At 44.7% G+C, this 15941-nt stretch overlaps 1 protein-coding gene across 1 annotated transcript in view; it reads right to left on the reverse strand.

The window, feature by feature from the left end:
- Positions 1 to 101: 101 nt before the first annotated feature.
- PCTP (phosphatidylcholine transfer protein) overlaps positions 102 to 15941 on the reverse strand; it is a gene marked incomplete at both ends in the record, with an annotated part of 24177 nt that continues 8337 nt past the window's right edge. Inside the window, 5 exons of the mRNA XM_080714230.1 lie at positions 102 to 167; positions 1920 to 1987; positions 3565 to 3736; positions 4517 to 4596; positions 6966 to 7083. Of these exons, the coding sequence (XP_080570356.1) occupies positions 102 to 167; positions 1920 to 1987; positions 3565 to 3736; positions 4517 to 4596; positions 6966 to 7083 (504 nt within the window). The remainder of the gene's footprint in view (positions 168 to 1919; positions 1988 to 3564; positions 3737 to 4516; positions 4597 to 6965; positions 7084 to 15941) is intronic.

Here is a 15941-nt window from a genome sequence, read left to right on the forward strand (position 1 = left end):
CTCTGAAGAAGGAAAGGCAACAGGAAGGCTGAGATGGGTGGGCAGGGGCGCGTTCAGTGCCGTCAGTCAGTCCACGGGCTCGGGGGTTCCAAGTCTCCTTCTTAGGTTCTCTTGGGGTAGTTCTGACAGGCTTTTGCCATGTCTTTCAAGAAGTTGGGAACTCCATTCTGCAAGGGAAAAGAGACTGTCATTTCTAAGTCCTCTTGGTGATCACTTCTGATATGCTGGGAGGTGGCCAAAGGTAAACAAAGATGGCTCAGGGCACAGTGAAAGACAGTAGGGCCCCTGACCAAAGTTCAACAGTAATGTGGTCACAGAGAGTAAGGAAAGGCATAGGGTCGGCCTGGGAAATGACCCAGAGTGTAGGTAAGACCAGCCAACGGAAATTATCACTGCAAGACTGCATGACAGTTTGGCTTTGGCTAATAAAAAGCAAAGGCCTTCTGAGACATCATTTCTTTAAAAGAAAAAAGAAAACCTAAGATATTAGATTAGGTGAGGCTGTTTGACTCTTCCAAAGAAATGACTAGACAAAAAACTTAGTTTATAAAACTAGAAAATGATAAAGATCACCGGGCACGATGGCGCATGCCTGTAATTCCAGTACTTAGGAGCCTGAGACAGGCGGATTACAGGTTAATAGCCAGCCTCAGCAACTTGGCAAGGCCCTCGGCAACTTAGCGAGACCCTATTTCCAAATAAAAAATAAGGTAAGGCTGGGGGTATAGCTTGGAGGTAGAATGCTCTTGGGTTCAACCCCCAGTACCTTAAAAAAAAAAAGAAAGAAAGAAAGAAAGCCAGGTGTGATGGCGCAGGCTTGTAATTCCCACGCTTGGGAGGCGGAAACAGGACGATCGCACAGGTTCGAAGCCAGCCATGCTGGCTTAGGAGACCCTTTTTTCAAATAAAAAATATAAAATAGGTCTGGGAGTGTAGCCCGGAAATAGAAGGGTTCCATCCCCAGTACTACCAAAGAAGAAGAAGAAGAAGAAGGAGAAGGAGAAGGAGAAGGAGAAGGAGAAGGAGAAGGAGAAGGAGAAGAAGGAGAAGGAGAAGGAGAAGGAGAAGGAGAAGGAGAAGGAGAAGGAGAAGGAGAAGGAGAAGGAGAAGGAGAAGGAGAAGAAGAAGAAAAGAAAAAGAAAATGGTAAAGATCTGGGGTCAGAGGGCAGAAGATATTATTATTTAGTTTGTGTGGAACATTGTACATTTCCCAAATGCTGCCTTCTCTACTCTTACCCTATGGGGTAGGAAATGTGCATCTTTATTTTTAAAACGTAAGAAATGTATGAATTCCCTACATGCAACAGTAAAGTCAATAGCAGAGTCAAGATTCAAAATCACATGTGTCAGGTCAGAATCAAAAGGTAACAAGTATTCTCCCTCTTTTCTTTCTCCTCTGAGCCCTCCAGCAGGACCTGCACAAAGCAGGCTGGATGGTGCCCATGATGCCAGGGTCCTTGACAGTCTCTAGTAATCTGGGATACTATTGCAGTCTCCTCTCTTTACAGGAAAAAGAACAAAACAAAACAAAACAGGCACACAAGGGCAGGCTTCCTTCAGGCCTGGTCAGTCAGTCTGTCTCCAAGCCAGATCTATTGGTCTTACCCTTCATGAGCAGATATGGGGTCCCAAAGCACTATTGTTCCCAAAGGGAGCAGTCTATTGTCCCGGGGTTCCAGAGAGTGATCTGGGAGGGGTGGAGGGCCACTAGCAGGGAGGGGCTGACATTCCAAGCTAACAGTCCATTGTCTTTTGTCCCAGACTGAGTCCTGGGTGTTGGCAACCACAGTCACTCAACCAAGCTCTTCATAAAAGCGCCACTAGACCTGGGACAATGAGTCTCTTCAGCCTGACAGCCCCGCAGGCTAAGTCAACATTTGTCAAACACACTTCCCCCTCTGGCCTCCCGGGATCTCACCTTGGCAGCCCAGTTAATGAGCCAGGTCGGAATTTGGCCACCCGGGTTATCGAAGTAATACATGAACACTAGAGGGGAAAAGAAAGAATAATTCAGAAGGAGGGAAAATCATTTGAAAAAAATAAAAACGCAAGGACAGAACTTTCCATCTTTGTATTCAGGCCCAGAAAACACAGAGGAAAATAGCTTGTAATTCCAAAGGTCCTCTCTCTACCGGCTGGCCTTGTGGCATATTTATATATAAGCATTTTTGAAAACATAGCCACAGGCACATTTTGCTGCTATTTATTAAACATCTGGCCCATGCTAGACACTTGGACATAGTCTCTCATTTAACTATCCTAACTACCCTTAGGAAACGGCAGAATGAACCCATTTTATAAAATATGAAAGGGAGATTCAGAAAAGTTGGGTGGTGGATCCAGGTGGGAGATTTAGCAAGCATCAGAACTATGGCTCAGACTTATCCTAAGACTCGGGCCACACTTGTTCCCGTGTAGCAGGTAGCGCATGCCCCACTCCTGCCTACTCCGTCCTCTCTGGGGGCTGGAACTCCAGGCAGGCAGTTCCTGGGTCTCTGGGTTTGTGCTGAGCAAGTACCACGTCCTTCAAAACAGGACTGCTGAGCCGGGCGTAGTGGCGCACGCTTGTAATCCCCGCGCTTGGGAGGCTGAGACAGGAGGATCGCACAGGTTCGAAGCCAGCCTCAGCTACTTAGTGAGGCTTTCAGCAACTTAGTGAGACCCTGTTTCCAAATAAAATATAAAAAAGGTCTGGGAGTGTATCCCAGAGGTAACCCAGTAGCCCGGAGGTAGAAATCCTCTAGGTTCCACCCCCAGTACCACCAAAAACAAACAAACAAACAAAAAACAGAACTGCTGGCCTTTCTGCCCATTCCAGGTCCAACATATGTATCCAAAGGACCAGCCGGATGAGAATTTCTAAACTCTCTGGTTTGCTTTTATTCTCTTTCTTTCTTTCTTTTTTTCATTCTTCCTCTCTTGCTCTCTCACTTTCTTTCTTTCATATTTTTGTGGTGCTAGAGATTGAACCCAGGAGCCGGCCTTGGTGGAGCATGCTTGTAATCCCTGTTCTTGGAAGGCGGAGACAGGAGGATCACACAGGTTCAAAGCGAGGCTGGCTTAAGATAAGAGACTCTGTTTCCAAATAAAAATATAAAAAATAGGTCTGGGAGTGTATCCCAGAGGTAGAAAGCTTTCCAGGAAACCCAGTACCACCAAAAAAAAAAAAAAAAAAGAAAAAAAAAAGAAAAGAAAAAAGAAGAAAAAAAGTGAGAGAGATTGAACCAGGAGCATTCTACCTCCAAGCTATACCCTCAGCCCTTCCTATTTATTTTTTAACATGGAAACAAGGTTTCGCTAAATGGTTGAGAGCCTAGTTAAGTTGCTGAGGCTGGCCTAAAACCTGCCATCCTCTTGTCTTAGCCTCCCAGGTACTGGGATTACAGGTTCATGCCACCACACCTGACTTAGTTTACTTCTAATGTTCTGATTTCATCTTGGCAAGAGTTAATAAAGAATAGATCAGGTCCAGACCTAAAGCTACTTCATGCTCTAAAGAGTCCTTCACCATGCCTTCAGCAGGCCAGCCCTGGCTGGGCATGCTGAGCCGCCCCCCACATTACCTTTGCTCCCCTTCTTGCCGTCGCTCTCGATGGCCAGGCTCTGCTTGTACCGCTTCACGCGGATCACGCCCGACTTCTCAGCAAACTGAGGCCGGGAAGAGCTCTGGGCCAGGACCACATGGATCTTCCTCCCATCCACATCCAGGTCTCGCCGCTGCCGGATGTAGACATACTGTAGCCGGTCAAGGCCTGACATCAGCATCAGCACTTCAGATGGGCGGGAGAGATGCTTCACAGGCTGGACGCCAGTGGGGGACAGGGAGGGGATGGCGGTGATTCCATACCTTCCACTCCCTTCTGCTGGAATTGTGCTGCCTTGTTTTCCTACCTGAATTGCAAGGTTGCTTCAAACCACTCAGGGTTCTCATTTGAGAGCATGCACTACAACTGCTCCATTTCGTGAAGGAGGAAATTAAAGGGAAGAAGCACGTACGCTGTGCCCAGAGCCACTCTGCGCATGAGTGTATCATCCTGGGATCTACAGTAATGAGCAGGGTGTACAGGGAAAGCTGGAACCGCAGGGCCTGAGTCCTAGGGCCTTCTCTGCCACATCCATCTGCACACACTGTTATCTCACCTTGCTGGTCCCACATCATCCTCCTTTGTTAGATGGCGGGGGCTGGATCAGCAGCCCACATGAAGACTTCCTGTCCAGACCCCAAATCTATGGTCCAATAATTCCCAGCCCGCTTCAGCTCCTCTGGAAAGCAGTAGCTGCCCTCCAGTGACCAAAATTACAGATGTTCTGTGTGGCCCAGCCCAGAAACCACATGAGATCTCTGAAAGCCACACAAGAAGCAGTAGCAGCTCTAGCAGATGCTTCTGCAGAAACCAAAGCCAGAACTGTCTGCACCTGCTGGAAAAGCAGCTCCGGCCCATGCACAGGGCGATGGCCGAGGAGCTCAGAAACAGCGAGAAGGCCACAGAACAGTGGGCATTGCGGAAAGGATACGTCTCTGTTGGACATGGGGAAAGGGTACTTCACTTCCCAGTATACCACCTTCTCTCCACCGCACTCCTTTTCATAGAGTTCTAAAGGAGAACAAAAGAAGTTAATACAACTGGAAACTTCTCTGGCTTCCGGTAGCAAGCAACCTAGGTAGCTTCTTCCTGGTGTAGGACAGACCACTAACTCTTAGGCTAGGTGGAGAGGTAAAAATCAAAGAGTCCCGTAGATTCATTACCACATAAAGCTTGTTGCACACAGTCTAGAGAGTAGAAAAATATGGTTAAAAAAATAAAATAAAAGATCCCAACAAACCTGCCCACTGCATGACACTGACAATATTATGGGAGAGAAAACAACAGAACAAGATCAGGTATCCAAACAGAAATTGCTGATTTCTTTTTCAATCAGGGAGACCAGCAGATGTCACTAGAGTACCAAGAGTTCTGCTTTTCAGCTTGTTCTCCCTTGAAGATTTCTTGACTTGACAGCTGTCCTGAAACTAAGGGGCCCCCAGCCCAGGATGTTCAGGTGGGAAATGAAGGTTCCACAGAAGACAGCATCCCCCCAACAGCTAGAAAATGACCAAACTGTGCCAACACTAGGTTTCTTGCTCCTCCCCATGCTTCTGCACCCTGTGCCTCAATTACACTGACCAGATACCCTTAATGGCCTTTCTCTCATGCTCCTGTGTGCAAATGACAGCTGGCTGTTGGAGGGAGAGGGCAAAGGGATGAAATGACAAGCACCCCTCCACCCCAAACTGTGCAGCGAGGTTCCACCTCACCACCCACACAAGGAGCCCAGAGTCGCAGAGGAGCCCAGGAGAGCCCCTGGAGGGGAGCCTGAGGGGGCACATTTAGCTTTTAAAAGAAAATCTAAGCCAGTGTGGTGGCATATGCCTGTAATCTCAGTACTTGGGAGGCCTGGGACAGGAGGATCACAGGTTCCAGGCCAGCCTCAGCCACTTAGCGAGATCCGCAGCAATTTAATGAGACCTTGTAGAGATAGAGATAGATAGAGATAGGGGGAGAGAGAGAGAGAGAGAGAGAGAGAGAGAGAGAGAGAGAGAGAGAGAGAGAGAGGCTAGGACTATGACTTGGGGGTAGGGGGGTAGGTTTCCCCTGGCATTCTACCCAGTACCAAAAGAAAAACTATTAGAAGCAGACTGTGAAATAAAGAGTTTGCCAGCTCATCAGAGCCATGGGAGGCTGAAGAAGACCCTGCAAGGATGGGAAGGGTGGGCCTCGGCTCCTTTGCATGCTCAGCACTAATTCCCCTTCTCAAACCAGCATCTCAGCTGTCCTCCAGGGCATCTCCCACCCCTCTTTCTCTATTCTGGGGTTTAAGTAGGACTGAGTCTGCAGCAGTTTCAGGACTGGGAAAATGGGCCAGCAATGGCCACGGTGGTCAGCTGCGGGAGGGGACGTCCTCCAGGTCTTACTTTGCCACTTGAGCAAATTTAAGCCCAAAGTGGTTCAGTTTGGGTCTCAGGGACCAATGCAATGCGCAGGAGGACTGGAGTCGGGGTTAGAGCCTCTGCATTATTCCAGCAAAGCCAACTGCTGTATCCCATAGATCAGACACCCTGGCATAAGCTGCAGATGTTGGGTGGGCAGCAGACTTCCGAAGCTCTGTGATTCTTTTCCTTAAATCAGATGCCTTAGCTGTCACTGAAAAAAAATAAATTTGCACACTGCCTGTTCTCCACAGCAATCTTCCAAATGGAAACCACATGTGGGTCTCACTGGCAGAGTCTGCATCCCATGACTGCACCGTGGCTGCCTGGGGGACCAGGGTAAGTGGGACAGTCAGCCTGCTCCCCTGGCCAGGTGCACATCACAGCCCCCCCCCTAAGCAGGAAGGATGTTTGAAAACACCCAGGGGCCCAGAACACTGGTGAGCGTCCCCAGGAAATGGCAGGGACGCCTGGCTGAGCGCTGAGGGCCAGTCCTGCACCGGGAGAGTGGACTCTCTCTCCTCTCAGGTTTCTTATATGGTGGGACTATAAGCCTGGACTTTGGGGAGGACATATTGCCCTAACAAAAAATACACTTAAGAACCAGAAGGTCCTAACCACTCAGTACCTTGCTCTCTGAGAGCAAGAGAGGTCCACATGGATGTACCCTTGCTTGCTTAGAAAACTTTGATTCAACTTCCACAACAAAGCTTGGGTACCACCTCCTCCAAGAAGCCTCCCAGGATCACTTAGGTACCAGGATGAGAACACAGCTCAAGAGGCAGAGAGAATAGCCCTGGGCGCAGCCCGGAGAGTGGCCCGAGGATGCTAGGAGCGAGAGATAGAGAAGGGGGGAATTTGAGCCTCACATTTAAGCCTATTGGGCCAAAATTTAAAAGGACACACAACATAGTAGAAATTAAATATGTTCCTTTCTATGGACAGAATAAAAATAGATTCTATTTCCTAATGATGTTTTAAGTAGGCACCACTCACCTTTAACGTACTGGTCCCACTGTTTCCTGTATTCCAAGTCCATATATACATCTGCAAGTAACTCTGGTGAGCAGCTCTCCAGAACACCAAAGACTTTGTACTCATACAGGCCGGTCTGCTGCAAAACAGAGCGAGTAGAAACAACCTATTGTACCAACCTTGAGAGAAAGGCGGATTCCACATCGTATACCTCGGAATGGGGTTCATGACACACCAAACACTGACCTCTGAGGTCTTGGTGACATACTGTGTAGAAACAGGTGACACCCCTGAGCTCCTGGATCTTGGTGGTGAAATAGTTCTAAGTGGTAGCCAGGTTGTTTCAGTAGGCTATGCAAAGGGTTATGTGATAAGAGGGGCCTTGGTAGGGGGGTCTGTGTTATCAGATGGACAGAAAAGGGCTCTAGGGTGGGAGATATATATATATATATATATATTTATATTTATATCATACATATGATTATGATAATCATATATGATTATATATGATAAAGGATAAGATATATGATTATATATGAAATGTATGGTTATACATGTGATAATGTGATTATATATGATATGTGTGATTATATATGATATATGTAATTATATATGATATATATGTAAATATATATATGTATTACTTAACTCTAGGATTGAACTTCAAGCAACACTCCCAGACCTTTTCATTTTTTTATTTTGAAACAAAGTCTCGCTAAATCACTGGAGCTGGCTTCAAACCTGCAATCCTCCTGTTTTAGCCTCCCAAGTACTGGGATTACAGGCATGCATCACCATGTTCATCTTATTTTTTTTTTTTTACTTTAAAACCAGGTCTCCCTAAGTTACCGATGGTCTCACTAATTTGCTGAGGCTGGCCTCAAACCTGTGATCCTCCTGTGTCACCCTCCCAAGTACTGGGATTACAGGTATACGCCACCACACCTGACTGATGAGCTCCATTTATCAGAACATCTTGTTCTAAATGTTAGGAGGAAGCCAAGGGAAGATGGAAAATCTTCATGCTTTTGTGCAACAGCATGGAGATGGAAAGGCCATTTTTGGTAGGAGAAAGACCCTCAAGTTGATGGCTTGGCATGCTTAAAGAGCTTCAGGTCTGAAGGACTCTGGAAAGAATAGTAGAAGCTGAGGTTAGAAAAACTGTTGGGGAGTTCCAGCTACTCGAGAGACTGAGGCAGGAGAAGCCCAAGTGTGAGGCCAGTGTGGGCAACTTAATGAGACCCTGTCTCAAAAATTGAAATGAAACTGGGTAGCCCGCGCTTGGGAGGCTGAAAAAGGAGGATTGAACGGGTTCGAAGCCAGCCTCAGCTACTCAGTGAGGCTTCCAGCAACTTAGTGAGATCCTGTTTCCAAATAAAATATAAAAAAAGGTCTGGGAGTATAGCCCGGAGGTAGAGAGCCTCTGGGTTCCACCCCCAGTACCACCAAAAAAAAAAAAAAAAAAAAAAGAAAAGAAAAGAAGCTGGGTGTGGTGGCACATGCTTGTAATCCCAGTACTTCGGAGGCTGAGACAGGAGAATCACTATTTGTTGACAGTCTCAGCTACTTAGTAAAGCCTTCTACAACTTAATGAAGCCTTGTTTCAAAATAAAGAATAAAAAATAGGGTTGGGGGTAGCTTGGTGGTCGAATGCCTTTGGGTTCCATCCCTAGCACCAAAATTAAAAAAAAAGAAAAGAAAAGAGCTGGAGATATAGCTCAGTGGCAGAGTATACCTGGGTTCAATCCTCAGTACCTCAAAAAGAGAAAATAAAACAGAAAAAAAAAGTTATGGACATAGACCCCAAAAGACTTTGTAAGGGATACAGAGTTTTGCACTTCAAGAATAAGAAAATTCTTATTTTCATTGCTATGGAAAATTAATGGATGCTTTAGACAGGGTAACTACTGAATCCCATTAGAAATAACATTTAGGAATGACCATATCTGATTAATACTTTAAAAGGATGACTCTTACTGATTAATACTTTTAAAAGATGATTCTTATTGCTTGGTATAAAATAAATCACAACCAAACAAGGAGATGGCTTAATAGATCAATGCAAGCCAGTGTGGTGGTGTATACTTGTAACCCTAGCATTTTAGAGGCTTAAACAGGAGGATTGCGGTTCGAGGACAGCCTCAGCTACTTAGTGAGGCCCTCCACAACTTAGCAAAAATTTGTTTCAAAAAAATAATAAAAACACAAGACTGGGGGTGTATCTCGGAGGTAGAAAGCTCCTGGGTTCCATCCCTAGTACTAAAAAAAAAAAGTGTAAGACTCCAGGCAAGAGACAATGGTGTTTTAAACTGGGAGCTAATCGCAATGCCATGGAGACATCCGTGGTGGTTCAGGGATATGTTTTGTAAATAAAGCCAACAAGAATTGCTGCAGATTGTCTATGGAGGAAGGGAAAGCAAAGAACCAAGGATAAGGCTGAGAACCATTGCTGGACCACCCAGGTAGATGGGGGCTCCATCCTCCAACACAGAGAAAACTTGGAGAAGAGGTGATCTGTGGGCCTGGGTGTCACCAAGAGTTGTACTTCAGGCAAGTTGAGTTTGAGGTGTTTATCAGACATCCAGTGTCACTTAGGCAGATGAAGTTCTGGGAAGAATTTCTATTTTAAAAATCCATGGGGTAGAATGAAACCTAACACATTTTTTTAAATCAATTCTAAGGCAGAGAATTTTCAATGATTGTTTCTTTTTGACTGCTGGACAGCAACAATCATGTTGTTTCTGGACAGGAAGAGACATAGCGGAGTCTCCTTTGTTCAAAATAAAGAGCAATTCTAAATTCTAAGTAAAACAAGAGCATTCCCTCATTTTCAGGTCAAGCAACTTCCTTGTCTCTGTGGGTTCTGGACTCCAGTTGATCCCAGGACACCTTTCGCTTTGTGTACAATGGCAGCTAAGAATTCCTGACCTTCATCTTGTTTAAGGCTCTGTTGTTAAGAACAAGGGCATCGCTTTTAGATTAATTTCAATTCCAAAGCAAACACATAAACCATTGCTTCCATGCACCAAATCCTTGCTATTGGCTAATTATCTATGAAATGAAGCCATGTCCATAACATCATATCAAGTCAAGGAGTAAACACAGTAAATCTCTCCAGAGATCCTGAAGCTCTAAAGACCTCCAGCTCAGGTCTCATGAACCAGAGCTAAACGCGCGTCCCAGCTTAAGGAATTACAAAAGTATGTGAAAGTACCTGGCCAGAAATGTAAGGTAAAATGGAAGTCGAAATGCTAAGGATCTTAACCACTCTGTGAGCATGAGGCTTCCTACCAAGGGTTTCCAACAAGCAAATGACAACCCAGTATATCCAAAGCACTCGTGAGCTGCACCACAGATGCCCCAATAGATGGACCAAACTTGGGAACTGATGGGAGATCTCTTCTGCCAGTTTCCTCTGCTCACAAGCACACACAACAGAACATGACAAGGATTGACACTTTTATGCCAATAAACGCACATTTTTTGTGTGTATGTGTGGTGCTGGAGATTGAACGTAGGGTGTTCTACCTCTTTTTAAGCTATACCCTCTGCCCTATCTTTTTACTTTTCTTTTGAAACAGGGCCTTGCAAGTTGCTGAGGCTGAGGCTGCTGTCCAACCTGTGATCCTCCTATTTCAGCCTCCACGCCCGGCTTGCATACGCATTTTGACCAAGAGGCTTTGAAGAGAAACAGCAACTTTTTCAAGAAGGCCAAGGTCCATTCTTTACACACTCAGAGCACAAGGGGTATTTATGTGTTCAGATCACGCTCTCCCAGCCTTACATGATTTACTTTGGATATCTGCATAAATGAAGACAAACTGTTTCCTTCAACAAAGTCCCTTCCCTTCCTGCATGTAAGTGCAGCCTTGGTGACCTCAGCCCCAGCCATATCACAGAGTAGAACAGAAAGCCCTCTAGGAAGAGAAAAACAGGACCGCCAAGATTTGCGTGAACACAGAAGAATGAACTATTGTGACAACTTCCTTCTAAACACAGCCTCCATGGCAGTGCTGAGAAACGCCTGTGCGCCAGAGGGACCAAACACTCAGGAACACCTTTCCTCGTCTTTCAATACCACTTTCCTCTCCAGAGCTGAGCAGCCCTGCCCAAGCCTCTGGGACGAGGCTGCTCTCACTTTCCATTCTATCTCAATAGGATCTTGGCAAGCATGCTCAATTGAATTTCTTCTTTTAAAAAATAATGTCAAGCCGGGCGTGGGGGGGCACGCTTGTAATCCCAGCATTTGGGAGGCTGAGACAGAAGGAGGATTACAGTTCACTAACAGCCTCAGCTACTACTTAGTGAGGCCCTTTGCAACTCAGTGAGACCCTGTTTCAAAATAAAGAATAAAAAATAGGGCTGGGGTGTAGCACGGAGGTAGAATGCCCCTGGGTTCCATCTCCAGTACCGCAATTAATAATAATAATAATAATAATAATAATAATAATAATAATAATAAATAGTAATGTGACTATTTGAATCATGTAATTATAAAAACAATTCATATTCATTATAGGAAAGTTTGAAGATGCTACCAAGAACTTTTTTAAAGTGATATATGACCACCTAATCCACAAATACCTGCACGGGATATTTAACATACAGTATTTCTTGAAGGTAAATCAATGCTTTTTTTGTGGCTAAATGGAGATAACATGACAAAAGCAGCACATATTCTTATTTTTAATTTAATAATATATTGAGGTTATGGAGAGCTCACATAAATTATAATTATTATTGATATTTAATTTAATGTATCCAAATATTTTATGCAAATAAATTTCAAGAATAATCATACTTACATAAAACATGTAATCCCTAATTCTAATTTTTTTTAATTAGGGAAGTTTCCTTGGAGATGAATTTTAGTAAGTTAATGTTTTAAGGCTATTTATATTTTTTCTAAGCCTCTAAGAAAATATGTAGCAAATTGCAAAGAAGCAGTTCACCAGGACTGCTTCTATACACAATTTGACCTGTAAATGTAAGGTAAAATGGAAATCGAAATGCTAAGGATCTTAACCACTCTGTGAGCATGAGGCTTCCTACCAAGGGTTTCTAACAAGCAAATGGCAACCCAGTATGTCCAAAGCACTCGTGAGCTGCACCACAGATGCCCCAATAGATGGACCAAACTTGGGATGTTACTATACACAATTTGACCTGTAAATGCATAATTCTAGTTTTATTTAGGCAAAATTTGTGTTATTGATGTCTCACGGTGCTTGAAAATTAGAGATACAAATCCTAATTTGCATTGTGTTTTAGATATTTTTCTAAACTCACTAACAGTTTGATAAATGACTCCACATAAACTTACTCAAGAAGCTCTTGGCTTTCTTTGAGGCTCTTCCAGACCATCCTTAAGAATGGCCCCAAGCCAGGGGTGGTAGTGCACGCTTATAATCCCTGGACTTGGGAGGCTGAGAGAGGAGGACTGCACAGGTTCAAAGCCAGCCTCAGCTATTTAATGAGGTGCTTGCAGGTCTCACAGGCAAAGCACCCTACCATCGCAATAGTTTCTTCCCCCAATCCTTCTGAATGAAAGTCTCTCTAGTACTTGGGAAGCTGAGACAAGAGGATCACAGACAGGTTTATGGCCAGCCTCAGCAAATTAGTGAGGTCCTCAGCACCTTAGTAAGACACTGTTTCAAAATAAATGGCTCAGGGTGTAACTCAGAGGTAGAATACCCCTGGATTCAATCCCCAGTACCCCCCCCCCCACACACACACATTAAGTCCAAATTGCTTTTATTATTTGACATTACTCTAAAGCAGAGTGACAGCAAGAGCGTGGTGGCACACATTTGTAAACTCAGTACTTGGCAGGCTGAGACAGGAGGATCGCAGGTTCAAGGCCAGCCTCCGCTACTTAGTGAGGCTCTCCACAATTCTGTGAGACCCTGTTTCAAAATAAAGAAAAAATAAAGAATAAAAGCCAGGCGTGGTGGCTCACGCTTGTAGTCCCCGCGTTTGGGAGGCGGAGACAGGAGGATCGTGCAGGTTCGAAGCCAGCCTTGCTGGCTTAAGAGACCCTGTTTCCAAATAAAAATATATAAAAAATAAAATAGGTGTCTGGGAGTGTAGCCCGGAGGTAGAAAGGTTTCCAGGAAACCCAGTACCACCAAGAAAGAAAGAAAGAAGAAAAAAAGAAAGAAAGAAATTAAGAAAGGAAGGAAGGAAGAAAAAATAGGCTGGTTATGTAGCTGGGAGGTAGAATGCCCCTGGGTTCATTACCTAGTATCTCAGAAAAAAAAAAAAAAGAATAGTGCTGATAAGACTTATAAATACTTACACGGAAAGATGACTTTGTATAAATCCATTAAAACAGTATAGAATTCATAAGCATTGCTCAACTGTGATGATAAGGAAGAAATAATAGACACTAATTTGAGGTCTAATGTTTAATTTTGCATAGTGACATATAGAACTGCACATGCCTGGTAATAGGAAGTACTGTCTCCTTCCACTTAATAACTCAGAAAAAAAAAAAAAAGCATTATAAACTGCTGAGATCCACTACATTCTTGATCCTGAGAAGAAATCAGGCTTGGGCTTCCCCTCCACCTTGCAGCTGGACTCGCTTCCCTGGGTGATCTGGCAGCCCCAGCTACCACGGTCTCACCCTGGCATGCCATGGATTCTTTTTTTTTTTTTGGTGGTACTAGGGGTGGAAACCAGCAGCTTCTACCTCCGGGCTATACTCCCAGACCTATTTTATACTTTATTTGGAAACAGGGTCTCACTAAGTTGCTGAGAGCCTCACTAAGTAGCTGAGGCTGGCTTCAAACCTGTGCGATCCTCCTGTCTCAGCCTCCCAAGTGCAGGGATTACAAGCGTGCGCCACTACACCCGGCTTGCCATGGATTCTTTTGATAATACTAGCATTGTTTTGCCAAGCCCACCTTAGTTTCCAAACAATTTCATATTCCTTATCTTATGTAATCATTATCTCCACCTTCATATGAAACAATGAAGTTCAGAGAAGCTCAACTACTTGCTTGGGTCCAACAGCTAGTATAGGGACAGACAGAAAAAGACAGTGGGTCTGTTTTTTACACTGGCCCCTTTGCTCCCAACAGCATCTCCATATTCTGCTCTACTCTCTTGGTACCTTTTCTTCAAACCGCAATCTGATTGGTAGTTAAGGTAAAGGAACATCATTTAGCATCTTACAGCAGGAGGGGCCACAGATCACTTCTGTGAAAGAGGTCAAGGCCTGACCAGGAATCAACTGATGGCGCTGTTAGTGGGCAAAGCCTGGATGGACACCCTGCCTTCCCTAAGCTGCACTGGAGCTCCAGACCACCAGGATAGCCCCCCACTGAAATGCTCCCCTAAGCCTGCTGTGCTGGCCCAACACGCTCCAAAGGACCAGAAGAGGCATCTTCTAGATTCAGCTTCTGGAGGGTTCAGACATGGACCAGAAGAAAGACAGGGATAGAGTAAGGATAAACACTGTCCTTTACAACAGACTGGACACTATGCCATGTTTTCCCATCCATTATTCCTAAGAGTCACTTCATAAACCCTGCAGTCAGAGAAGACTGCATCGCAGTTACAGATTGGGGTTGCCTGAGTCTGTAGTTATGGAGCCACAGGCCATGTAAGGTCCAAGTTCTTCCCCCTATTGACCCACAAAGTGGGTTTGCTGAGTTTCTATTACGTACAAAAACTATTAAGACCAAATTAGATCCTCCATCTAAAATTCTATTATGTTAGCTGAGTGTGGTGGCGCACGCTTGTCATCCCAGCATTCGGGAGGCTGAGACAGGAGGATCTCGGTTCACGGACAACCTCAGCTTCTTAGTGAGGCCCTTTGCAACTCAGTGAGACCCTGTTTCAAAATAACGAGTAAAAAACAGGGCTGGGGGTGTAGCTTGGAGGTAGAATGCCCCTGGGTTTCATACCAGTACTGCAAAAAAAAAAAAAAAAGATATATACATATATATATATATAGTGGTATACATAGTTATGATAATTTCCTCTTTTCAAATTAAAGAACTTGAAGATTCAGTTCCCGTATTTTTAGGGAAATCAACATCTACGCAGTACCTGCTTTATGCCAGGCCCTGTGTCTGATAATGCAAAATCATGATAATGCTGTGAGGTAGACATTCTTCACTTCACTTTACAAATAAAGACATGCAGACTTGCTGGGTGTGGTGGCACATGTCTGTAATCCCAGTATTTGGGAGGCTGAGTCAGGAAGATTGCAGATTCAAGGCCAACAAGGGTAACTTATCAAACCCTATCTCAAAACAAAACAAAACAAAAGAGCTGGGATATAGCTCAAAGATTAAAAAAAAAAAAAAAAAAAACCTGGTTTAATCCAGAGGAGAAGAAAGAAGAGGAGGAAGGAGGAGGAGAAGCAGGGAGGAGGAGAAAGGAGACAGAAGAAGAAAAAGAGAGGCTGGGGTTGGGTGCACATGACTAGGACATTGCTAATGACTCCTTTTTTAGATGTGATTTCAGCCTGTCGATACATCCAGCTCTTATCTTTCTTAGCCATGGTGATTCAAATGCCTTTTTTTCTTTTTTTGCGGGTCTGGGGATGGAATCCAGGGGCATTCGACCTCTGAGCTACATGCCCTGCTCAAATTTTTTTTATTATTCTTTATTTTGAAACAGGGTCTCACCGAGTGTCACTGAGTAGCTGAGGCTGTCCGCAAACCGCGATCCTCCAGGCTCAGCCTCCTGAATGCTGGGATTACACGCGTGCGCCACCACGCCCAGCTCAAATGCCTTTAAAACAAACAAACAAACAAAAAAGCTGTGGCATTTAGTTTCAACTGCATGCATAAAGTGTGTTGAGAAGTATTATTGCACCAGTACACTCACTTGTCCTAAGCAGAGTAAATTCTCAAAGAGCTGATATGATACGCATTCACATAAAAAAATGTCAAGATGTTTGCCGGTGACCATGCGACCCCACACAGAGGAATCTCCCCGCCGCCGCATCCTCCCAGCCAGCCTTCAGTTCGTGCATCCACC

This window comes from Muscardinus avellanarius (assembly GCF_963383645.1).
Source record: "Muscardinus avellanarius genome assembly, chromosome: 16".
Taxonomy (NCBI): domain Eukaryota; kingdom Metazoa; phylum Chordata; class Mammalia; order Rodentia; family Gliridae; genus Muscardinus; species Muscardinus avellanarius.